The sequence below is a fragment of the Felis catus genome, chromosome D4 (genome assembly GCF_018350175.1).
Source record: "Felis catus isolate Fca126 chromosome D4, F.catus_Fca126_mat1.0, whole genome shotgun sequence".
Taxonomy (NCBI): domain Eukaryota; kingdom Metazoa; phylum Chordata; class Mammalia; order Carnivora; family Felidae; genus Felis; species Felis catus.
In genome coordinates this window covers 71,144,039-71,168,948 of record NC_058380.1, presented here as the reverse complement: position 1 = coordinate 71,168,948, position 24,910 = coordinate 71,144,039, and the positions used below count along the sequence as shown (strand labels likewise).

General features: G+C 39.0%; 2 protein-coding genes across 4 annotated transcripts in view; one reads left to right on the top strand and one right to left on the bottom strand.

Moving 5' to 3' along the window:
- SVEP1 (sushi, von Willebrand factor type A, EGF and pentraxin domain containing 1) overlaps nt 1–24,910 on the top strand; it is a 351,417-nt gene that overhangs the window by 45,493 nt on the left and 281,014 nt on the right. Inside the window, exon 2 of the mRNA XM_045043475.1 lies at nt 9,997–10,077. The gene's annotated coding sequence lies outside the window, so the exon portion shown is untranslated. The remainder of the gene's footprint in view (nt 1–9,996; nt 10,078–24,910) is intronic.
- The window catches only part of MUSK (muscle associated receptor tyrosine kinase), a 97,300-nt gene that overhangs the window by 55,433 nt on the left and 16,957 nt on the right, over nt 1–24,910 (bottom strand). For 2 of the 3 annotated variants that reach the window (XM_045043476.1, XM_011288501.3), the window contains exons 4-5: nt 21,072–21,199; nt 19,670–19,811 (exon numbers count right to left, since the gene is read on the bottom strand). In XM_045043476.1, coding sequence (XP_044899411.1) covers nt 19,670–19,811; nt 21,072–21,199 — 270 coding nt within the window. Of the gene's footprint in view, nt 1–194; nt 225–19,669; nt 19,812–21,071; nt 21,200–24,910 lie in introns of all 3 variants that reach the window. The other variant, XM_045043477.1, reaches the window with a different exon arrangement.

Here is a 24,910-nt window from a genome sequence, read left to right as displayed (position 1 = left end):
GGTCGATAAATACATTATAAAATAAAGCATCGCATCTCATAATACTCTGTTAAATGCTGACAGTATTCCCTGTACATCATTTTATTTCCTAAAAAAAATAACGGCACTTAGACTTGTTTATAAGGTCAGCAAAAATAAACAATTGAATAGAACCGTACATTGGAAAAGAAACAGTGCAGAAAGAAAAAAAATACCTTTAGTATCTTGTTCAGGTTCACTTTCTTCTATTAATAGAAACGAGACAAACACACACAATAAACACACAAAAACAACACATCATGAAAAGGGAAAATCTTTGAGCACGGAAATATCAGTTGTGCAACAAGATTAATTAGAATCTGCTTGTTTCTTATTTCAGTAAGAAACATGCAATCAAGGGAAACTGCTGACCTTTACAAGCAAACTATTAAAGGACATAAAATTTCAAATTGCTACTTTTAGTCGGGCAGTACTACATAGAAAATAAACTCCAGCATACCCAACAACATAGCTCATTCATGCATTTTTGTTTTAATGTTGACAATTACCCTTTCTTTCAAGGCAACAGACTGCCTACTATTCTGATAAATTGTGTTTTCCCTTTGTTAGCATGGCTTCTCCTTTTACAAGGTCCTGCTGTGAAGGCAGTGAGGTTGACTCTGGGATCTCAACTATCATTTCTATGGCAATAGACTCATGTTGTGGTAAACAGAGGATTAGGGGGTTTCTGCAGAAGAGAGTCTACCACCAGCGGAGATGGTCTCCTACCAACTCCAGGAGGCTGCTCAGAGAGCAGAGAGGAGCAAACCATTATCTCGCGTAGGAAACTACCAGTGGAGCAAGCGACAAAGAAAAATGTAAAAATGTCTACATTCGTATGCAGAATTGAGAATTTATAATGGTTTTAAATCCTAGAAGAGAAGACAACCAAATTAATTGTTCCAAAATGTTTAACATAATACTGTATCAGGTGCAGATCGCATATGGAGCTTTCATTTTTCTTTCCTGAGAAGTTTGTGTCAATTTAGACCTTTTGAATTAGCGACAAGCCAATTGCAACATTTGTTTAGAAGTATAAAATAGCAATACTCAATGATAAGATCTTGATAATACATTTGCGTAGTTCTTCACAAGTTATGGATATTTTCATGTACATTATACATTATCTCCTGTACCCAGATCATATCCCTGTGATTAAACCTAATTGATTCTATTCAGCCCATTTTCCAGACAAGGAATCTGAGACTCAGGGCTTTGCTGCGGGTACAGAGCCAGAAATGCCACTTCAGTTTTCAAACCTCAAGTTCTGTGTTCTGACATAGCATCATCATAAGAAGCCCTCGTTTTTTGCACTTAATACCCAGTCCTAAATTTAAATGAACTTATAATTTCCTGTTTCGATTTTACTCTGACTGCACATTCCCTATCTCCACCACCCAGGCCAGTGACACATTCCTGTTTTATTTTTTCAAAGTCTACTTGAAAGTCATAAATTGAGGGACGTCGGGTTGAGTGTCTGACTTCGGCTCAGGTCATGATCTCATGGTTTGTGAGTTTGAGCCCGCGTCGGGCTCACACACACACACACACACACACACACACACACACACAAAAGTTGTGAATTTAATACATTTATGGTTAAAAGGACAGTTAGCAGTTTTCTGTCAGATGGACCTAAACAAAGAAAATCGTTTTTTACAACACCCCCAACAGTGCCTGGTTTTAGACACCAGTTTTTTCATACTGAAAACTGGTCATATGGACACTTGGAACAGCAGTGACCCCTGTTTCTAACATAGACGTTAATCAGGAAAAATCACTGAAGGTCCATGCTTGGGCCAGATTAGACCTGAAAAATTGTGTCTGAATGCCTTTGGGCTAGGCGTGTTTTCCTAGTTTCTCAACACAATTGTGCTTATTTCTAAATCTCGTTTTTTTTTTTTTTTTCCACCAGCCGAGTAACTATGAGTGGCTGAAATGGGCATGCACTCCTATGGGAATATTAAGTGTCTTCATTCCCTGGCTGCTATTATCTCCAAAATGTTTTCCACCAAAGTTCAAAGGCCTCAGTAAAATTTGAGAATCTTATTCCCTTTTTTTTTTTCCCCCTCTCTTACACTACTCTTTTTCGGGTCCCGGAGCAAGTGCAGGTAAATTCTGAGTCTCTTTCAGTTTTGCTCCAGTGGTCTTTTACTGGACCGTTCTTCAGCATAGACCGTGAGGACTGTGCTGATTTCCCTGTGTGATCTTTCACTGTGTAGTTGTTGTCACTGCTTTCATCTTGCTTGATTGGTTTGGAATTGGGAGCAGTGTGACGTTTCGAAAGAATGTACCCATTTCTTCCACTATGGATCTACAGAACCAATTCAGGAGATGAAAGATCGTCTAAGATCTGCTGTTTTCCTAGGAGTAGGCTTAGCAGTTCTACCGGAAATTACATGGTCATAGAGAGACTGTCAAAGTTTCTTTCTGTGCACAAGAGCAGATATGCAGCTCTGTATGTACAGATTTATATATGCTGATATATTCATATACACTTGCACCGTATTCACACACGTACACACACAATTGAGATTACTTTAAATTAGAGAAAATAATGCAAGGATAATCTGCAAAACCTATCTAAGCTTGAGTACACTCATTCAGTATATGAGATTGTTGGTCATTTCAAGGTCAGACTGTAGTCCTAGTTTTTTCATGTGTCTTGCTTGCTTAGCCTATGATCCCTCTTGACCTTGGAACTTACTGTTTTGCCACCTATCAATTTGTAAATATTTGGCTTCATGGTCTTTATTCTCATTTAACTGCTTTATATGTAATGCATCAGCCTTGTCTTCCAGACTGATGTGTAATCAACCTCCTTTCCAGGGCGGAGGCAGGGAGTGGCACAGAATACTTTTGTTGTTTTCTTTTCTCCCTAAAGTTTAGCAGTGTCTTGTAGAAAAAAGAAAATACTTAAAAAAGGACCTAGGCAGTGATTCATTTCCCTTCTCTGCTTTTTGGGACTTGTTCAGTAAGACATTTAGAATAAAGAATCATAGTGGTGCCTGGGTGGCTCAGTTGTTTAAATGACCAGCTTCGGCTCAGGTCATGAACATGTACGCTGTGAGTTTGAGCCCTGCGTTGGACTCTGTGCTTGACAGCTCAGAGCCTGGAGCCTGCTTTAGATTCTGTCTCCCTCTCTCTGCCCCTCCCCCACTCATCTTTTGTCTCTCAAAGAATAAATAAACATTAAAAAAAATTTAGGACAGAGAACCGTGGACTTCTCTTAAATTGGAATAATCTGAAATATAAACGACATCCAAGTTAAATAGTATATCCATCATTTTTTTGAATACTTTGAATTATGGGCAACTCAGTATACCATAGCAACCCATTTAAAATACTCTGTTAAAATATATATATATATATATATTTTATATATATATATATATATACGCATTTATATATTCTAAATCAAACCAAAATCAGTCTCTTTATTATTACCATGCACAAGATTTAGTTTCTACTTCTATCCACTGGACTAAAAAAAAAGAAAAAGAAAAAATCCTTCAAATATTTTCATTTTTCCAAGCTTGCTAGCCCCAGTTCCCCATGTTGATTGCTCACTTTTGAACTTTCTTATCGTACCTTCTTTTTAAAAAAAAATTTTTAATGTTTATTTTTGACAGAGAGAGAGACAGAGAATGAGTGGGGGAGTGGCAGAGACAGAGGGAGACACAGAATCTGAAGCAGGCTCCAGACCCTGAGCTGTCAGCACAGAACCTGACGCAGGGCTTGAACTCACAGACTGTGAGGCCATGACCTGAGCTGACACTCAACCGACTGAGCCACCCAGGCGCCCCTCTTTTTTTTTTTTATTTTTTTTAACGTTTGTTTATTTTTGACAGAGAGAGACAGAGCATGAGTGGGGGAGGTTATCGTACCTTCTTAATTTACCTGTTTGTGGTCCCCAGACAGAAACTAACACACACTTAGAGAGTCCCACAAATTCAAAGAATAGTAGGACTCTTTGTAATATTCTACTTCTATGACTATAAGTTTGCTTGAGTTTTTATTTGCATTTATGTAAAAACACAGCTAGGTCATATCCCATTGCAAATCATGAATATCCAACACCAAGAAATGTTTTTCCTACGTGATTCACTGTATTAGTTGATAGGAGAAGAAATTTGGAGGGGAAATGTATTGTTATACAGGAGGAAGGAAAGCCATCAAGATTCCCTTGCATAAATGAACACATTTAGTATGATGATGTAGGTCACCAAGATCTTGTGGAAGAAAGAAATGGACCAGAAGAAAAAACAGGCAGTACTGTGGGATGGCTCCCATTCCTCAGACTGCAAGAGTGAGGAGAGCCAAGAAGATCATAGGATTTTGGTCACCTAGAGCTGAAGTCTCGATGGAAGCTACAATAGCACATTCTTTGCTCTTTGTAGAATGACATTGGTTATCATTTTCGTCATCGGCAATACCTTAAAGAAATCTCTGACCATCTGGTAATGTCAGGACACCATTTTAGGGCTTTTTCATTTTTGAATGAAATGATTTGCACAAAGCAGTTAATATAGCAACTAACACACAGCTGGAAAGTACTGGAAGCTCATTTTGAAGCTGGGTCTTCTAGCTTGCTCTTTTATTTATTTATTTTTTCAGAGCTATTTCCATCTCTATGGTATCTTCCTGGCTGATGAAAGCTGTTTCTCCAACTGCCTTAGAAGAAAAAGCGCTTATTTCATTTTTAAATTTCAATCTGCCTTAACGAGCTATGTTCCAGATACTTACTGCGTTGAGTACCCTTTGTGTTGGTATTAGAAGCATGTGCTGAAATCTATTCCTCACTGAGAAGAGAGGGATCATTCTGTGGAAGGAGAAATCCATTCTCCAGACCTTATTAAGACAGGGATGCTAATCCATACTAGATTATGGAGTCCGTTCTTAAGTCGGCTCCGTTTGTCTCCTAGTCTAGCATCGTATTTCAAGAACTGTTGTGTTGGAGATGCCTGGTAGAAGACACGTACCACAAACAGCAAAAAAGGGGGTATTTTAGTTGTTTTCTTTTTTATTTAAAATTGGCCCAGAGGATTGTTGAAAAGTAATCCTGTTAAGGCTCTGTGGTACTCTGTTTCTGAAGAGAGTCTTCTTTTGGTTTCCAATCATTCAAAGAACATGTGACAATAATAACAATAAACCTAAGTAAATACCTGTTTTCCTTTTCTGACTTCTTGGTAGCTAAAGCAAAGAAACCCGACCCTGGTGTGCTGCCGCTGTTTACATTTCTGTCTCCTTTGAAGCACAGCATGCATGAGGGTTATCCACTGTGGCTCCGTCTCCGGAGGAATCCGAAGGCACGCTCCTTTAGAAAACATACACAGCGCCCTCACAAACAGCCTTCCTTTGCATCTTCAAAGTAAGGCTGGCCTGGCTCTGTGACATCATGAGTCTCTAAAGTGGCTTGGGCTGGGAACATTTCTGTGGCCTTTGAGATAATAACATTTTCCAAGCTTGTAAATATGGATGGTGAATAATGAGTCTGAGCAAGGAGTGTTTATCAAAGTCCATCAGATAAGAGCCACACGAAATTAACTTGTTTTTGCTTCAGTCCTAGATGCAGATAGGGCAACTATTAAGGACGCTTTTGTTAAAATGGTTCTGAAAATACATTAGAAGTTTAGCCATAAGCCAATGAAAAAGTAGGACGTCCATCGTGATTCATGTTTTTCATTCTTTGAGAAAGTGTATATTCTGGTTTTAATGGGAGGAGATGCTAAGCTACTTAGTTACCAGGACAGAAGCCTTTCTTGGTATACCCTTTTAAAAGGTTTTAATTCTAGGCGTGCCTGGGTGGCTCAGTCGGTTAGGCATCTGACTTCGGCTCAGGTCATGATCTCACGGTTCATGGGTTCAAGCCCGGTGTTGGACTCTGTGCTGACAGCTCTGAGCTCAGAGCCTGGAGCCTGCCTTGGGGTTCTGTGTCTCTCTCTCTCTGCCCCTCCCCCACTTGCATTTTCTCTCTCTCAAAAATTAATAAAAACAGTAAAAAAAATTTAACGCTTTTAATTCTGAAATGATTTTAGATTTACAGAAGAGTTGCAAAGATAATATAGAAGGTTTCCAGGAACCTTTCACCCAACTTCCCCTAATGTTAACATCTAATGTAACCATGATACATTTATCAAAATCTTAGAGTACTTTTAAATAACATTTTGGACCTAATCTCATGAAAAGGAAGATACGTGAGTTCTGACAGCAATAAAAGAAGGTAAAGTATATTAAGAACAAGAATTTTTCAATTTTTAAATTATTATTTTAGCTCACCAGAAATTTTAGCTGAGAAAAGAAACAGAAGGCATAACCTTAAGCGTAAGTGACACCGTATTATCCTCGTTGTCTAAAGTGGCTTGGGGACGTTTCTGTGGCCTTGGGGTTGGAGTTCCAGATGCCCAAGTAGGACCACAGACCTCCAAACTGTAGGTCCCCAGGCTAGCGAGATAACCTTTGAAAACCATGTCTAAGAAACGATACCAGGGGTTATAATCTCAGTGTTAGTCTGTGAATCAAATTGCGGCCGGTTCTTGTTCTTACGGCATCCCAATAGATACTCTCTCATACTCCCTAGTCTGGCTTTTACTTCCTGACTCAGTGGCAGCCTGTTCTCTCATGAAAAGCCTGCATCCCGTGTACCCCCTCACTGTGATATATGATGTGTACCGTGAGCTGCTGTTCACTGATCAAAGCCTTGTTGGACCTCCCCTCTCTGAGGTTCCCTGACCTCCCACCATCTCCCTGTCCTGTGTACGCATCCTGCACAAACTTCTATCGTTGCAAATAATTAAACTTTCATTACTGTAATTACTTGCTTGTCTGCGCATTTTCCTCACCAAATTTGAAAACTTTTCAAGAAATAAGCATGTCTTTATCTCCATTTCCTTAGGAATAGCCTCATTCCATGAAATATAATAGGCACTCAACAAATGAATACATATGAAGCTCATTTTAACTCTTAACGCTCCTAATTATGGATAAGCGAACTTCTTCCTTAAATTTTCACGCTTTGTCTGGAATAAGGACATTCCAAGTAGAAATCCTCAAGTTAATGTTTCTCAGTGTGTGGGTTGTAGACTACCCTGGTGAGGATCATTTGGGAAATGGTTAAAAGACCATAACACAGACTTATCAGATCTGAATCTCTGGGGAATGCACCCTAGAGCTATTCTTTTTAATAAGATTTTCAGATGCTTTTGATGTGCACTGAAGTTTGAGAACCCCTACCTTGGAGGAGGAGTTTCATTAATCCATCAACTGGGTTTTTTCCATCCCTTTCCAACCGTAGAGGTTTTGAAGTGAATATGATCAATCATGTGACAGTGAATTAAATGAAATAACAGCCCATTAGTATCAGGGAAGAGGAGACTTCTGGTTGGTTTAGTGTAATAGATACTATGACTTAGCTCCAAGTTGGATTCTGAGATACATGCCAGATAGGACAAAAGAACAAAGTAAAAATAAAGTACAGCATTCTCACTACAAGAAGGGAAACAAAAGGCCAATTTCTCAGGAGAGACCATTTTCTCCCCCATGTGCTAAATTTTTAAAGCAATTTCTCACTTAGGATTTACCTTGGAGCAGTGAGTGATGGAATGATCGATATTTTCAACAAGATTTTTTTGGCAAACAGCTATTTCTGTAGTGAGTAAAATAGGCAGTAGCTCAAGATGCACGCTAAGGTTGCTTTGACTTTCCTGTTGTGTAGACTATCTTTTTTGTACAGGTTGACTCTAACCAGCCCCTTTCCAGTTTGCCAGTAAGGGCGTGTCTTCACACAGCTTCTTAGAGAAGCTTTCTCCCATCACTTGTCACAGTGGGGCCAAACCAAAGTTATAATCTCTAACAAGTACCAAGCATGCAGGTATAAAGCATTGCTGATTGAGGGTAGATTTATGTTCTTTGGAAACAAGAGGAGCAGTTGGTAATGTTGACATTCTATTTGTGAAATATGAGAAGGCTAACCAGTAATATTCTCTGGGTAGAATGTAAACCATGTAAACAACAGGCAACAATACCAACAACAGCCAATATTTATCAAAGAGTTACCATGCAGACACGGTATATATGCTCTCTTAGTCTACTTGTAAGAACTCTACACTGTAACTAATGGTGCCCCCATTTCACAAATGAGGACATAGACTTGCAAAGGTTGAGGAAATTGTCACGTAACTAGCAAGAGGTAGAGTCAGGATTAGCACTCAGATCTGTCTGATGCTGAAGCATGTGGGTACTCCGGCATGCTGGTCTGTGAAACATAAACATAGAGAAAGGAAAAACTCAAGAATGGGGCAGTGGAAGATATCCTGGCCTGGGAACCAAGACGTCCAGGCTCCTTGCTAACTTGGGAAAAAGTACTGATCATCTAGTCTCAAGTTTCCTGATCTGCAGAATGAGGGACTGGATTATGACTTCAGGTTTAAAATCTATGATTACTCTTCTGATGGAACCAAAATTAATAAAAATTGCTTCTATTTAAAGAAAGATGTAAGGTTTTGTTTTGTTTCAGTTTTGTTTTTTTGCCATTGAATTTGATTGCTTCTACCTCAAAGATAAATATGCCACATAGAGTAAAAAGCTGTAACTATCTCCACAAGTGTTTTTAAATCAATGCTTCCATTGTGCAAAAGTTACATTAGTCCTAGAACTAACACTGAAAACTAGGATCTGAGTGACTGCTCTGTGTGATCTAAATACAACATATAAGGTACAGAGTATTACTGACCTCATTTTACAGGTGGGGAAACTGAGGCACAAAGAGACTAAGTAACCTTCCTGACATTACACAGGCGGTGAGTGGTAGAGTCAGGATCTGAACCAGGATCTGAACTCCGGAGTTTACTCCAGACTCTGGAGCCCATGCAGCTTTCTTGAGAATCTAGAGCCCATGTTATCAGCCAGAACATTGAAGTTCACTCTCAAAATCATGCTTGACTAGTTTATCATTCCTGGAGATGAATATACTAATTACAATTTGAAGGTCATATATTAGATTTCTGAAGGAAATAACTGAAGGTAACGTTATTTGAATTCCGTATTGCCGTGGAAGTTCTAATAGCTTTCCATTATATCTTTTCATGATTTGAAACTGTTACATTTTGAAATTAAGGCCAGTGAAGGCATGGCCTTCTCTCTCTGTCTAGCACAGTGTGAGATGAGTCTGTGTTGGATGAATTAATACATTAAAGGGAAAGAACTTTTCCTTTTTTGTGTATGTATGCTTGAACTTGTGTCTCTCGTTTTAATACCTAAAAAGTGAAAATCAAAGCTTACTCTAATTAGAGTATGCATAATTAGAGTATGCACAGTAACTTTTCGTTTCAAATAATATGATATCCACATTATATTAAACAATTTGATCAACTTAAACAATTTAAGACAAATCTTTGAGTCACATTTTTTTTCCTTCACGCCTGCAGTTAAAGAGGGCCACCTTGTTCTTTAACTTGACATATTATCTGTTCAGTGCTATGATCATTATAGAACCTCTTTCCTTAGAGAACTTCACTGGCAACTCTTCAACTAAAGGACCACTTTACCAGTGTTTCTTGAAAGCACCCAAGAGCTTTTGAGATGGGAGTACAACATAATAGTCCCTCAAGTGGAAATCAGTGGGTAGAACTGTTCTTTTAGAGCATGCACCTTACTAACCATGCAGATTTAATTTTCCCCACGGTCACCCGCAGGGATAGCAAAGGTTTATGCCTTTTTCTCTGGCTCAGTGTTTAGACACACAATGTACTCATGACAGCAAATCAAACCTGTTAGTGGCATCAAGCAAGTAGAACTGATGCCGGGAACAGGGCCACCGCAAATTTTATTAAAATTGCAATCACTGAGAACACAGCACACACGTTGGGATTTAAATACCTCTCTCTGTGGCATTTGTCATATTAAGAGCTGCAGCATAAACAAAGGAAAAAGCAAATCAAATGGTGTGTAAACATTACATGATGGCTTCCACTTTTCCAGGTGCAGTAAGGAAATCTGATGTCTAGGAAAGAAGGCAGACAGAAGTCTAACATTTTGGAAAATCGTGCTGATCTCTTACAGGTACGTCTATTGATATTTGCCTCTGGGACGTCGCATATGTGTGTGTGTGCGCACGTATATGTGTGTAGGTGTGTATATGCATATATACAGATGTATGTGCGTATATGCATATATACAGATGTGTGTGTATGTATATATGTATATATATATACATATATATATAATGTGTGTATATAATAATTTGTTTTTATCTTTTGGGATTCTACTGTTGTCTGATATACTGCATGTCTGCAAATAATCTTCCAAAAAAAAAAAAGCCTTTGAAAGACCAAATCAGCCCTAACAATAAAGCCTTAGACTTCAGGGAAGCAGACTGACAGCCCCCAAGGGCCCTGACAAGTGATGGAGATTCATTCACCGAGGCCACTTACATTGGCCAGTTGGCTCACCCTCCCTCCTCACTCCCTAAAATGCCTCTCTCAAGTGCTGAGACAGGGTTCTGCTTTCTGAGGCTCCATGCACATGAGGTCTTGTTAAACATTTGGGAAGCCTGCACTAACCCTCTCCCTCAGAGGGTTCTGTTCTTGGTCTTGGTCTGTTTCTCGAGCTCTCATTTGCAGTTTTGGACTGGTGCTAAGCCACCTTTTCCCACTGGCGATTGTGGACGGATAACCCTCCCTTGCTTCCAGCTCCTCTTCTGCCCAGTATTTTCCTTCACGGCTTAAACCTCCAGGGGTAAACAAGGTAATAGTAGAAAATGCAACTGACAGGGAATCCAATACATCCCAACATACTTCTATTTTTTTTTTTTTTTTCAACGTTTATTTATTTTTGGGACAGAGAGAGACAGAGCATGAACGGGGAAGGGGCAGAGAGAGAGGGAGACACAGAATCGGAAATAGGCTCCAGGCTCTGAGCCATCAGCCCAGAGCCTGACGCGGGGCTCGAACTCACGGACCGCGAGATCGTGACCTGGCTGAAGTCGGACGCTTAACCGACTGCGCCACCCAGGCGCCCCCATACTTCTATTTTAAATCGAGCCGCAAACATTCTACACTCAACCAGTTTCCCTATGCAAAGCAGAACTTGTCTGAATGTGAAATTCACGGAATGTAATAAAATCCACACTCAGCTCCAAATAAGTAAATCATTTCAAAATAGTTAAGTCAAAGAATGTAAGGGAAATACAAGAAAATGAGATATTTGTACAATTTTAAGTGGATCTCCTCCAGCGATTAGAAACTTCGTAACAGCAACCTCTCTGCTCTAGCTAAAAAACAACCAGAATTACATTATCATATTAAAAGTGTTTAATTTCTGTGGTATAGTGTTTATTAAACACGGTTTTTTGAAGGGAGAGTATCCTTCTGGTTGAAAACAGGAAAGTAAAAATCAGCGTCTTCCACTTCAGAGGTCATCTGAAGCCTCCATGATGCAGCCTTTCCTTGAAAATCCCAGCCGTACCATCCAAATCATCCTATTCATTGCCACATCCCTATGCCACTGTGAGTCTATCTTCCTGGCCTTTAGGGTACTCGGGAGAAAACTGTTTCAGTGAAGATACAGGAGAGAAACAGTATGGATCATTCTTTGGATACATACATACCTAAAGTAGAACATGGAACAGGTTAGACTGCCTCTTGACTTAGAAAATAATTCCTTTGACTTAGAAAATAATTCCTTCTTGGGGCGCCTGGGTGGCTCAGTCGGTTAGGCGTCCGACTTCGGCTCAGGTCATGATCTCACACTCCGTGAGTTCAAGCCCCGCATCGGGCTCTGTGCTGATAGCTCGGAGCCTGGAGCCTGCTTCAGATTCTGTGTCTCCCTCTCTCTGACCCTCCCCTGTTCACGCTCTGTCTTCCTCTGTCTCAAAAATAAATAAACATTAAAAAAAAAATTAAAAAAAAAAAAAAGAAAATAATTCCTTCTATAGGGCACTGAGAAGTCACTTTGTCTCTGTCTCCAGCCTAACAAAACTAATATGCAGCAAATATAATTGTGGTTGGTGGGGAGACCACATGGAACCCTGCCACTGAAAATGATGCTTTCACCTCTGTGAGGAGCTGATTGAAAGAAACGATCTCAAGCAGAAAGAATATTACTAGTTAACCATGAGGAAATCTTTACGAGCCAATACAATTGACTTATTTCTGTTTTATCATTAAATATTCTCATATTTGGAGACAGCTAAGGAAAGATCTCAGCTTCACGGCAGAAACCGCAAACCAAATGTGATTGCCTTTAAGACCAGTAAGATAAATCTCAATTTCAGAGATATTAAAATGCACAACAAAGAAAATAAATACTGGCCAACGATGATTGTAAGAAACCGAGATTCACCCCAGATACGGTAAATATTTAAAATGAACATCTTAGAATCTGTGAAATATGATGCGGAGATTTCTCTGGCCCTCATTACCTGTCCTAAAGGCCACTGTCACAGAGGTACATGGACAGGGGTTAAGCCTTTCTAAGAAAGAGCCTTCTCAGTTGTGAGATTGACAACTCTTTGCTACATTTCAAGTGCCTACAGAATTTGGGAAATCACAGATACTTCCCACCGATCTTAAAGCAGTATATCTGGATAGTTCTCACCTAGCGTAGTCCTTCACTTTTCCATGGGACCTTACCTTTGTTTATTTTATGAGTCAGTTAACACCCAAACGTTTGTAGGAAATACTCATTGAGAAATCAGAACCCAAGTTGGATTTTATTGTTGGATCCACCAAGCACTAAGGGATCATAAATTCCGGGTCTGCTCATAGTAAGAAAAAAGAATCAGTGGGGTTGGGGGGAGGGAGAATCCACCGGCAGGTGCTATTCTCTCAACCCCTTCTCTTCCCCCTCCGTCCAGGTGGCTCCCTTACTTCCTCTTGCGGGTCTCAAACTTACTGTCTTTATGGATGGATTCCTTCCCCAAGGAAATGGCATGCTTCGTGTTCTGTTCATCAGGACCTCCCCCTCAACCCCAGAGCCTCAGCCAATAGCCAAGTGTTGTGAATATCTAATCAACATAGGAATCAAAAACAAAGTTTGAATCTAGAACTTTTGTTCTAGAACAGAATGGAGCAAGAGAACTGCAAAAGTAGTATATAAAATCATGAGCAGAAAGGTTGATGCCATTTTTATCAAAATAGTATAATGTTTTGAGGAAATAATCTCTTCAAAAGCATAAGTAACATGTATGGATTCTTCCTAATTATGAAGGTCTCTTTGTAAAAATCCAAAAAGTATAGCACTGTATAAAGTATATGATAGATGTTAACCTCCTATGTAATTCTACATGCAGAGATGATGGCTATTAACAGCTTGGTTATCCACTCTAATATAGAATATATAAAACATACTGTTCTGTAACTTTTTCACTTATGAACACATTAGTATTTCTAATGAGTTAGTATTTCTAAGGACAACAGTACCTTGCACATAATAAGCACTATATGGGTACTTAATAAAAAACAGCAAATAATTATATAGTATTTGCTGTGTCCCTGTATTAATTCATGTAATCGTTGCAACAACCTAAGAGGTAGGTGCTAGGCTTTTTACCCCTCTTTTAGAGGCGAGAAAACTGAAGGTCAGAGATGGAATACAGACCCAAGTTACATGCATGGTGGTAATTGTAGAAGTTAATGCGTATAGATCGATCTCATTCTTCTCAATGGCTGCATGGGACTTTGTCACATATTTTATCAGTCTCCTATTGATGCAAATTTAAATTCCTTAAATATTTTTGCTATTATAAAAAACTGTGATAATCTTGAACATACACTTGTGCAAATAATTGCTTTAGATAAATTATCAGAAGTTAAATTATTGAGATGAATGTATACATATCTTAAAGTTTGATTTTTATTAGAAGCAAACAAAAAGATCTCCACTAGATGATACCAAATAATGGTTTCCTCACACCCTCTTTATTGCTTTCATCCTAATTGTCTTTTATAAGTAATCTGGTTTTTTGCTTCAATAGTTTAAGATCACTCTTTTTGTTTGATGTTTATTATGATGCATCTTGGGGTGAAACTATTTACATACGTGTTCTTTGTTTTTACTGATTGGGACTCCATGTGCTTCTTGTACTTGAAGATTTAAGTCTTTCATTAATTTTGGCAATTTCTCGGTGATTATGCTTTTGGGTATAGCCTCTCTTATATGTTCTCTTTTCTCTCTTTCTGTAATGCATATCCCTAATTCTTTCTTTAATTCTGTTTTATCTTTTCCATTTCTCTGCACTGAATTCCAAGTTCTGAAGAGATGACTTCTAATGTGTACATTATCTCCTTATCTCTAGCATACTGTTACTCATCCACTGAATGTTAGTTATAATCCTATTTTTTCATTTGTTAAAATTGTGTAATTCTGCTTTTTTTCTTCTAATGTCTTTTTCGTTCTTTTTTCTCCTTTTGTGTCTTAATTCGTTTAAACATATTTAATTTTGAGTCTCTATTGTATTGTGTTAGCTAAATTTCCTGGGCTTTTGATCCCTTTGTATATTACATCTGCTGACTATCACTTAAGGCAGTTTGTTTTCAGTGGGTGCTATAATTTTGCCTTGTGAACTCCTCCTCAGTATGGCTTTATTATGAAAATCCTATGTAACCTGGGTCAGGTATTTTTTTAAGCTTTTTGGTTATTAACTTTTTTTGGCCTGGAATCAATTTTTATGTTAATTTCTCTAGCTGCGGAACCCCAGTCTCTGCTGGCAGTATGAATTCAATATCAGACCTACATGAGATATAGTCCTAAGCACTGAATACAGATTGATTCATTTAAAAATGTGGTGGTTTGGGGGCCCTGGGTGGTTCAGTTGGTTGAGTGGCCGACTTTGGTTCAGGTCATGATCTCACGGTCCGTGAGTTCGAGCCCTGCGTCAGGCTCTGTGTTGGCAGCTCAGAGCCTGGAGCCTGCTTTGGATTCAGTGTCTCCCTCTCTCTCTGCTCCTCCCCTGCTTGTGCTCTCTCTCTCTCTGTCTCAAAAATAAATAAACGTTTTTTAAAAAATGTGGTGGTTTTCTCCCTCACACCTGCAGTGCAGAGACAGACAAGCCTCTTCATTGTCTTTCTGTCATCAAATAGAATTTTTCTGATCCATCTTTTTACTTGTGTGATTCTAACCCTTATAGAAGGTTCCCAGTGCTAACCTCCACTTTCCAGGGGCCCAAGGCCTTGTCTCCTGTTCCTTTAAGAGTCTTAAAATCAATATTCTAAGTTATAGATATGGGCACCTGTGTCATTACCTCCAGGACGATGCAGAACCAGCTCATGAGCTTAATGCTGTGTTTTTTCTATTCCTATTCATTCCTGGCCTTTGGACATTTAATTTTATTCTTGTGGATTGTATGACTAACCCAGCATTTCTGGGTGTTCATAGTAGGAAGATGTTTATGTTATCCTGTCTGTCATATTGCTGGCGCTATAAGTGTCTAATGCTAGATTTGTATTTTTGGTACATAAAGATAATTCGTTGCTGTAACCATTCTCTTGCAGTAATTCCCAAATCCTTTGCCCGATTGTCCTCCCTGGCAAACTCCACAATGGTATCCTGCCTTTGGATGTGCCATTCTCCTTTTTCTGAACTTCTGCTTTTTTCTGCCACTCCACATTCACAGTCCCATTCTTTGCTAAAACTTTCATGTTACCTAGGAGTCCTAGTTCCCCTTGTGAGTCATCTCTCTCATACCCCACAGCTATTTTAAAATCTTTCCACTCTCCTCAGCCCTCCACCCCCCTTTACAGAAGTATTTTCAGCAGATAAACTTACTTTCTACTTCCTACAGGAAATAGAAACCAACAGAGCTTTCTCATATTCCATTCACCAAACTCATTAACTCGTTTATACTGGAATACACCCCTTTCTCCTTCCTATTACAAGGAAGGAAGTTCCTTCTTCCTAAGTGTGGTGATCATATAATTTATTATTGAAGCCTGGATACTTTTGAAAGTAAAAGGAGGACTCTATTAATAATTATGCCAGGACAACAGGTGTGAACCAGAACTGTCCTGGGCAAACTGGGACAAGTGGTCACCCTCTGTCTACGGTTTATCACTCTACTTGTCCCCTGAATGTGCTGTTTTTGCCTTCTCAAGCACCACATTCCCTTGAATATTCCCCCTCTCTCCTTTATGTTCAAATGTCCTTTTCTCGGAGGCTCTTCTCATTCATATTTTAACATTTTCAGTATTTTTTAATATTTTAATCTTTTTAAAAAAGAAAGCTTGTGGGGCGCCTGGGTGGCTCAGTTGGTTAAGCGCCAACTTTGGCTCAGGTCATGATCTCGCGGTCTGTGAGTTTGAGCCCCGCATCGAGCTCTGTGCTCACAGCTCAGAGGCTCGAGCCCAATTCAGATTCTGTGTCTCCCTCTCTCTCTGCTCCTTCCCCACTTGTGCTCTGTCTCTCTCTCTGTCTCTCAAAAATAAGTAAACATTAAAAAAAATTTTAAAGAGAAATCTTGCCAAGCAACATTACCTGTAAACCATATATACCTCTAGCTCCTGCTCACCTTTTTGCCTTTTCTCTTTTCTCGGGCAAGTTCATTGAAAAATTTGTTGACCCCCCACTGTCTCTTTTCTTCAGTTCCCATTCTCCATCATTTACAGAATTTTGGCTTTTTCTCTCGCCCCTGTTCTGACTCTGCTCTTGGCAACGTCACATGTGGTTATCTGTTCTCTGATAGAACAGACGGTATTCAGCATTAATCAATCTCTTAGACACGTCTGTGAGTTAGTTGTCCTCTCTTTTTCTCGGTTTCGTAGAATGGCACAATGATAGGACCTTCCTCACCGACTGTTAGGATTAAATAAAGCGATCCACGTAAGCATCTAGCATTTTAAAATGTTAGCCTTCCCGGGCCGCCTGGGTGGCTCAGTCGGTTGAGCGTCCGACTTCACCTCAGGTCACGATCTCGTGGTCTGTGAGTTCGAGCCCCGTGTCGGGCTCTGGGCTGATGGCTCAGAGCCTGGAGCCTGCTTCTGATTCTGTGTCTCCCTCTCTCTCTGCCCCTCCCCTGTTCATGCTCTGTCTCTCCCTGTCTCAAAAATAAATAAACATTTAAAAAAAAAAATAAAAAAAGATAAGACGTTAGCCTTCCCGTTGCTCACCTTTTGGAAAGACGTCCATGTTCGGCTGTGCATGAGTGAGATGGTTTCATTAGTAAATTTGTATGTCACTGTTTGAACCTTTTAAGATAGGACAGAAATGTGGGATTTCTTCACGTTGCCATCCCAGACATCCAGCAGACTGAGAATGGCAATCTGGAAAGGGAGCTTTACTTCTGGGTTGAAGGGTGTTTGATGTTTGTTATGGCAGCTAAGATTTAGTGAGCATGCTCCACCAAGCCCATAATTGGTATGCTCCTCATTAGAAGCCGGCAGCATCGAGTGACATCGTGGACTTCTCATTTTAATTTGGTCGAGCGAATTTTCAGAGGTACTGACACAGTACATAATGAATGTTCATCTGCCTCACCGGCTATGGCCTGGCTTTATCTTCAATTCTACTATTGCCTAGTTAGTAGGCATTTACAGACACTTTTGGGGTTGGGCCAGTTGCGTTTCAGTTGGTTTTTCACCTGTTCTGAATTGTAGGTTAAATTGGCCTTTCCTTTAAATAGATCACGTCTGCATTATATCTTGTGGAAATGCCTGAACTGTTTCTTGAAGTGGAAGCCAACCTTTCGAGCTTCAAGAGAAGCTACACAGATTTGTTACAATTTTTATGTTCTAATAGTAATAATTATAATTGATGCCATTTATTGAATGCTTATTATGTACCAGCAACTGTGCTAAGCATGCCACGAATTTTCACATATATTAGCTGCTTTAATAGGGACTCAAATGGAATAAAAATAGATATGTGCTAAAACGATCATCTTACTGTTAGAGTGACTTTAAATGATATCATGAGCTCTCAATACTAGCAAGTTTAATAGAAACCTCTCTGTCTATTAACTGTTAAGGCGACGAGCATGACCACTTAAATGTTAAGAAGAAAGAAGATAGTATTTAGTTTTACTGATAGGTGTGATGCAAAATTAAGTGACAAGGCAAGGCCAAACTGTGTAACGGACTCCAACTAATTGTGATTGTGTTAATTTTCCCTAGGTCACTGCTAAAGCAAACAATTTCAATGTCTATGAAGACAGGGACCTAAACTATCAGAATTCTATGTTATAATACAAAGGGCTTATATTTAATGTCTTAAAGAGGAAAATCTTTATGATATTATATACAAATGGATAACATTCATTCTGTATCATTCCACATACAGTTCAAGGAAATACTGAATCCAGGCAGATAGTCAATGTGTCTGAATGCAGGTATGTTTATTTTTCACTGAATAAGTCACATCAACTGGTTATAGCATACTGAGCCTTAAATACCATTGCTAATGCAGAAGACACTAAATTATAGCAACTATGCCGAGAATACATCTTTTTTACGTCTGACAGTCACTATTCCTATCATCCTCATTCTTTTCAATGAGAAGTTAATAGAAATTCTATGAGCAATTGATGCAATGACATAATAAACATGTCACCTCGACTGGAAGCAAATGTGGGAAATAAGATTATTAATGCTGTGAGAGAATGGCCTAGCTAGGAAATAAAAATAGTCTAAAAGCTAATAGAAAAGTGTATGATGGAGAAGGAAGAGACGTGAGCTTAAATGAGTAGGAAGAAATCAAAGTAAGCCATGGGGAGCTCTCAGAGTCTGTCCCCATTGAGCTATAATTTGGGCCAGTGTGTGACAGTCCAAACACTTTATCAATCACATTAGAGAAAAGCAGAAAAATAGGTGATGATTCTTGCAGTCAACATTCACTGAGTGTTTACAAAAGGCCAGGCACTCTGCTAGATACCGTCAACACCTTATCTCACTGACAACTCCTAACAACCCCACTTTACAGATGAGAAAAGTAGGAGGGGTTCTGTAGCATAGACCAGGAGGAGCTGGGGAGAGTTTTGTATTTGTTTTGTTTACCTAGCACAGGCATGCTGGTAGTTTCTATTTGTAAGCAAAATGTGATGCAGTTTTAGTGGGTAGATCATCTAGCCCTATCTGCATTATGATTTCTCAGTGAAGACCTTGCCAACCAGCTGCTGAATTGGTTGACTTTAAAAGAACATTTTAAAAAATTGAAACTAGTTTGACAAGGTGACTTCATAGGGCTAGGAACATTTTTAGTCAGACATTTGGAGTCAGTATTGTATTCTTTTTCAACCCTTTGTGATAGAATACAATCTGAAGTTACTTATTTTCTTTTGATGTTTTAAAAAGTCATGTCTCTGGGCTGAAAGAGATAAAAGGAGGCTTTTCAAATTCATAAGCAAGGGAGAATTGTCCAAGCCAGACCGAAGTTCTGAACTGGTGTTCTACTGTTGTAGTATCTTAGTGAATTTAGTCTGGTTTTGTTAAAAATTACCAGTGACTGTGGGCAGTAGATGGGATATGACCTATTATACTGGTGAACACTTCGTTCTCTTTTCAGTTTTTTCTTTCCATAGTTTTGAACTTATGGTGTCGGATGAGGAACAGTGGAGGGGACTGGTCTAGCCACATCTCTGCCTTTGCAAGCTAACAGTCCAGCCGTCAGAGTAGAATGGGCGGGTCCCTCGAACAGCACCAGAATGGGAAGGAATGCAACTCCTTACCCTCAACTTCCAGCTTCACCAATTTGGAATATGCCGTCCCGAGGCTGTTTTTTGCCACACACCGATAATGTCCTGCATCTTCCTTTTGCACATTATGAATCCTTAAACTCCCAGATTCAAGAACTGCAATGCGGGAATTCTCCTGCCAGGGATAGGGACATGAATTTTAAAACATCCATGGCTTTATCAAGGATACATGTGCCTTATTTCATCAGGTCATTATCATCGCTGCTAGCATCAAAAGCATCATTTGAACATTTGGCATTTATTTTGTATAACAAACTGTATTAAATGAGACAGTATAAGATTACCTAAACGAAGCTTAACAATGGTTCTATAATATATAGTTTATTTTCACTGTCTTTCATCGTATGAGGACAGTAGGCTTACTTGATTTCTTAAAAGTTACACCCAAGTCTCTTTGATTCAAAACACTCTATGTGGTATCTTTAGGAAAATATACGTTTTTTAAAATTGGGAAATTCTACAAATAATGAAAAAAAGATGGTCTTGGAAGTTAAAATACCACATTTACCTTTGGGGACTCTAAATTCAGTCTCATACGAAAATTCCTACTTTTTTATTGTAGGAAACCCACTGATATTTATAAGAAAAGGAAAGTCAGAAAATTACCTAGGCTACCTTAAACAGTTTCACGTTATTTGTCTTATGTTAAGTGAAACGAAGCTAACTGATTTTATACTTCATTCCAGTTGATTGACGCATGTCAACACCTGTGTATTCTGTGTGGCATATTCTGAGCAGAGTAGGATGAAAAACCTCACTGCGTTCACAGTTAGTAGGTGACAGTAATGACACAGTGTCATGATTTCCCAGTAAACGTAGGTATGAGATTCCAAAGCAGTGCAAAACAAGCATGTAAGCACTAGGTTTTTAATCTGACTGCTCTGTGACCGAGGAATTTGTCAGGGTGTTAGTTCACTGGTCTTGAGTGTTGCTGTTCTAACTCCACTCCGGAGGTTCTCCCGTCCATTCTTCCAAACCTCCTTTCTCTCTCTCCTCCCAGAAGCTGTTTGTCGGGTCTAAAACCTGGATTTTAGTTTCACCTTTTTTGTCACCTGTGTCTCAAAGATTCAATGTTAAAACCTGCGTGAGCCAACCACCCCACCAGCCAACAAAACCCACTCCCGTTGCTTTTGCTTGGCCTCCTTTTTCATCCCTCAAAAGAACCGTTGGTTCCCGTCTCTTTTTTCCCCTAGCCACCCCCAACTGGAATGCCTTATAGTTTGTGTGTATGGGAACAGGGATATTTACATGTGGTTAAAATGTTATCAAAGGGGAAATTTTATACTAGAAATTTGGACTCACGTAACTGAGTTTGCAAAAAATTGCCCTACTTGACAATATGTTGTATAGACACGTTTTCGTAATAAGGACTTACCCTGAGAGCACTGTCCCCCTTAATCCATGACACTGATGGTTTGGGATTGCCCATTGTAGTACATGGTAGAACTGCTTTTAGTCCTTCTATGATTTTTACATTTATGGGAGGACGAGTTATTTTCGGTTCTAAAGGGAAATAAAAATTCAAAATTAAAGATGCAATATGGCTGCATTAAGCTTTCTCTTTTCTATTTAGTTTTAAATATCCACTCTAAGAATAATTGATTACATTATAGAATTTATCAAATGCTGAGGGGTTTTTAGCAGGTATCGACAGAAATCATTTTTCATAGTTTAGGTTATGTCTGTTTTATTAATATCTTATTTGCAAAACACAAACTCATGAAACATATTAGGAGTTTGAGGTCATAGTATTCTTCACTTTAAAAGAGAGTTAATAAAAAGTTGACTAAGTATACTGTCACCATAACAATCCGACGTTATTTAATTCATACCAACAGACATGGAAACATTTGAAGAGACATTTTTGATCTATTTTTCATGTCATTCTCAGTTATGACCTACTTTCCCTTTAGTTTCATCTTACTTTGACCTTTACATTTCATGATTAAAAATTAGGTACATTTATCCTCTAGAAAGTAAAGCAGATGTTATTTATATTAGTAATTGGAGAAATTCTGTCATAGAATTTAGGGTAACTGTAGTCTGCAAGGCAAACTTTTGTAAGTTACTGCGCTGTGAAAGACTCTTAAATCAATTCTTTCAGAAGAAATAGATTATGCCAGCCTCTGTTTATTCTCCAGTAGTAAGATTTCAGAAGTTATTAAATCTAATGTGTAGAAGAATTTACAAAATCAGGATGCCTGTTCTTTTACTACTTGAAGGATTCATATAGAATGAAAACTACATATATTTCCTTACTAGTCTCGTGTTACAGTTATAAAACAGAGGACTGTCTTTGCAGGAGGGACTACTGAGAAATGGATGCATTCTATTTCTTTTAGGTCATGTGCTGTAATCAGTGTGCTACTTTGACAGAAGAGCATGGAATAAGGACTTTTTTCCTTCTACTTTAATTGTGCGTGTGGGGGTTGATGGGAGTTGGAAGTGATATTTGCAAAGACTTCATGGTCTTCTGATGTCTAACCTAGGCATTTAGTGCCATTTCGAATTGATATGATCTTGCATTGTGACAAACAAAATACAAGACCGGCTTTAAGCATGTTATAGGAGAATATCAACGTTGTCACTTTGCCTGCTATTTAAAGCACACAACTCTCCTAATCAACAACAGTGAACCCCTACATTTAGATGATGGTGAGGCACCTCAATTGTGAGTGGGGTTGTCACACAGCTGCTGGCAAAAGCTTAGCTTAAAAGTTGATATTCCTATGACATAGTCAAAGAGAGTGTTTTCCATTCCTTCCACTGGTTTCCTTGAAGATCCCTATGGCAAATGTCTTAAGCAGATAACCTCTGTTTAAAGCAGTTAACTCCTATCTTCTCAGTGAAATAGATATCTTGGTCATCTGTTGGGTGAGAAGTGAGAAGAACCCTTTTGGGAAGTTGAACATAAAGTGCACTGGGAATGAGGTGAGCATTGATGTTGAGTCATGGATTCCCCACTGTAAGGGAACACTCTTCAGGTGAAACCATGAGCAGTGACTAATATGAGCTGGTCATCTGGCTAAAGTGGGATGCGGGAACTTCATGCTGTGCCAGCATGGAACCATTTTCTGATGGGTGACAAGGAATTTGGGAGAGGGAGCTCCTGGGAGTGATACTTGGATAGCTGGACTAGTGATGGGAGTGGGGGTCTTAGGCATCTCAGGAAAAAGCTCTGTACCAAGTGGTGTGGGAGCATTCTAAAACGGTAGCACCTGGGATGGCCACACCACCATATACCCACATGACTGGGTGAGCTTTCCTAAAGAAGAAAAAAAAGAGGAGATTTGGGATAGAACCGAAGCAAAGACCATTTAGTGCCAGAGAGAATATGAGAAACTCTCTAAGGAAATGTAGCAATGAAATACTTAAATGTGCTCTGTCTTTAGAATCAAGCCTTCATTATGTTGCAAAGGAGAACATTCCAGTTTCCTCACTTGATTTCCTCAAGTAAGGAATGCCTTCTTATGGGCACATCCCTACCCACTTACAGAAGAACCCCCAGACCAGCTTCCCCACAATGTCCCACTAGCCCTACTGCATTCCTATTCTGATGAATCTAGGATTTCATTTATAAGTCTGACCAAACATAAAAGATTAATAGAGGTTTGAGAAAAAAAAAACATGAACATAGAAGCAAAGAACTGAAAGAAAATAAAAACTTATGAAGAAAACAGAAATAAAGTAAGGAAAAGACAGAATTTTTTGAGGGAGAGAGAGAGAGAGAGAGAGAGAGAGAGAAAAGCTGGGCTTACCCAATGGTAAGAAAGGGTTTGAGCTCACCCGATGCGGGGCTCATGATCACCTGATGTGGGACTTGAACTCACGAACCGTGAGAACATGACTTGAACCCAAGTTAGATGCTTAACCAACTGAGCCACCCAGGCACCCCAGGAAAAGAGGAATTTTTTCTTTAAATGCATTAGTGTTATCCTTACAGAGAGGAACAAATATTGCATCATATAACACGTAGAATTTGCTATGAGGAAAAAAAGGAGCAGAAAAATAATTCCTAGAAATTAAAAACATGGGTTTTTAAGATCAAAAGTACTCAGTGTAAGTGTAGAATAGTAGAATGGTCATATTGAAGACGGAGTTCATGATATAGAAGGAAAAGTTAAAATAAATCTCCAATAAGGTAGAATATCAAGATAGATATATAGAAAGTATGAGGAGAAAAAAATGGGGTCACGAAAAATGGAAAAAAAAGAGATCTAATATGTACTAATTAAAAATTTAAGGGGCACCTGAGGGCAGCTCAGTCGGTTGAGCGTCCGACTTTGGCTCAGGTCATGATCTCACAGCTTGTGAGTTCAAGCCCCGCGTCCGGCTCTGTGCTGACAGCTTGGAGCCTGGAGCCTGTTTCAGATTCTGTGTCTCCCTCTCTCTCTGCCCCTAACCCACTCACATTCTGTCTCTGTCTTTCTCAAAAATAAATAAACATTAAAAAAATAAAATAAATAAAAAATAAAAACTTAAGAATGAGATAAAATAAAGAGGAAGAAAAATTAAAATATATACCTCATTTTGAAAAACAACAACAAATCCTTATTTTTTGGATTCAGAAGGCCTACCTAAAACTCAGTAGTTTTAGTAAGAGAATACATTTAACATATTCCTATGAATGTGAAAATCTTATGAATTCTAGAAATAAAGAGAAAATAGTAATATTTTTAAGAGAGAGATAAACATTAGATTTACCTTTAGGAATAAGAAAAAGCTTTCTCAGCTGCAGCATAGCGTGTCATATGATAGTGAATAATTGTTTAATAAAAGCTGAGGGAAAAGCCTTTTTAAATTCTTGTCTGTACCTGGACAAGTTTTTATCCCGGAGCAAAGGCAGAGACTTTCAGCGATTCAAAGATTCAGAAAACGTATGCTCAGATTATATATGATCACATGCTCACACTTTGAAAAGAAGCAGCGAACTCAACAAAACAATGACAACACAGTAGAAAGAAGATATGAGAAATAGTGATGCTAATCAGGAATCACAGCAAAACTTGCAGTAAAGTTTCTGAGTGGAACTGGACCCTGCTGATTCGTATGTGCCAGTATGGCTGTTTTGTGATTTTTGCCCTCAGCAGCGTGATGTCAGAGAGAAGAAAATAAAAGTTACATTATTACAGGGTAGATGATTTGCAAGCAGCTAGTGCTTCCAGCACAGGAGGTCATGAGATCTGAGGGTGCTAAGAGTGCTTAAAGATACAC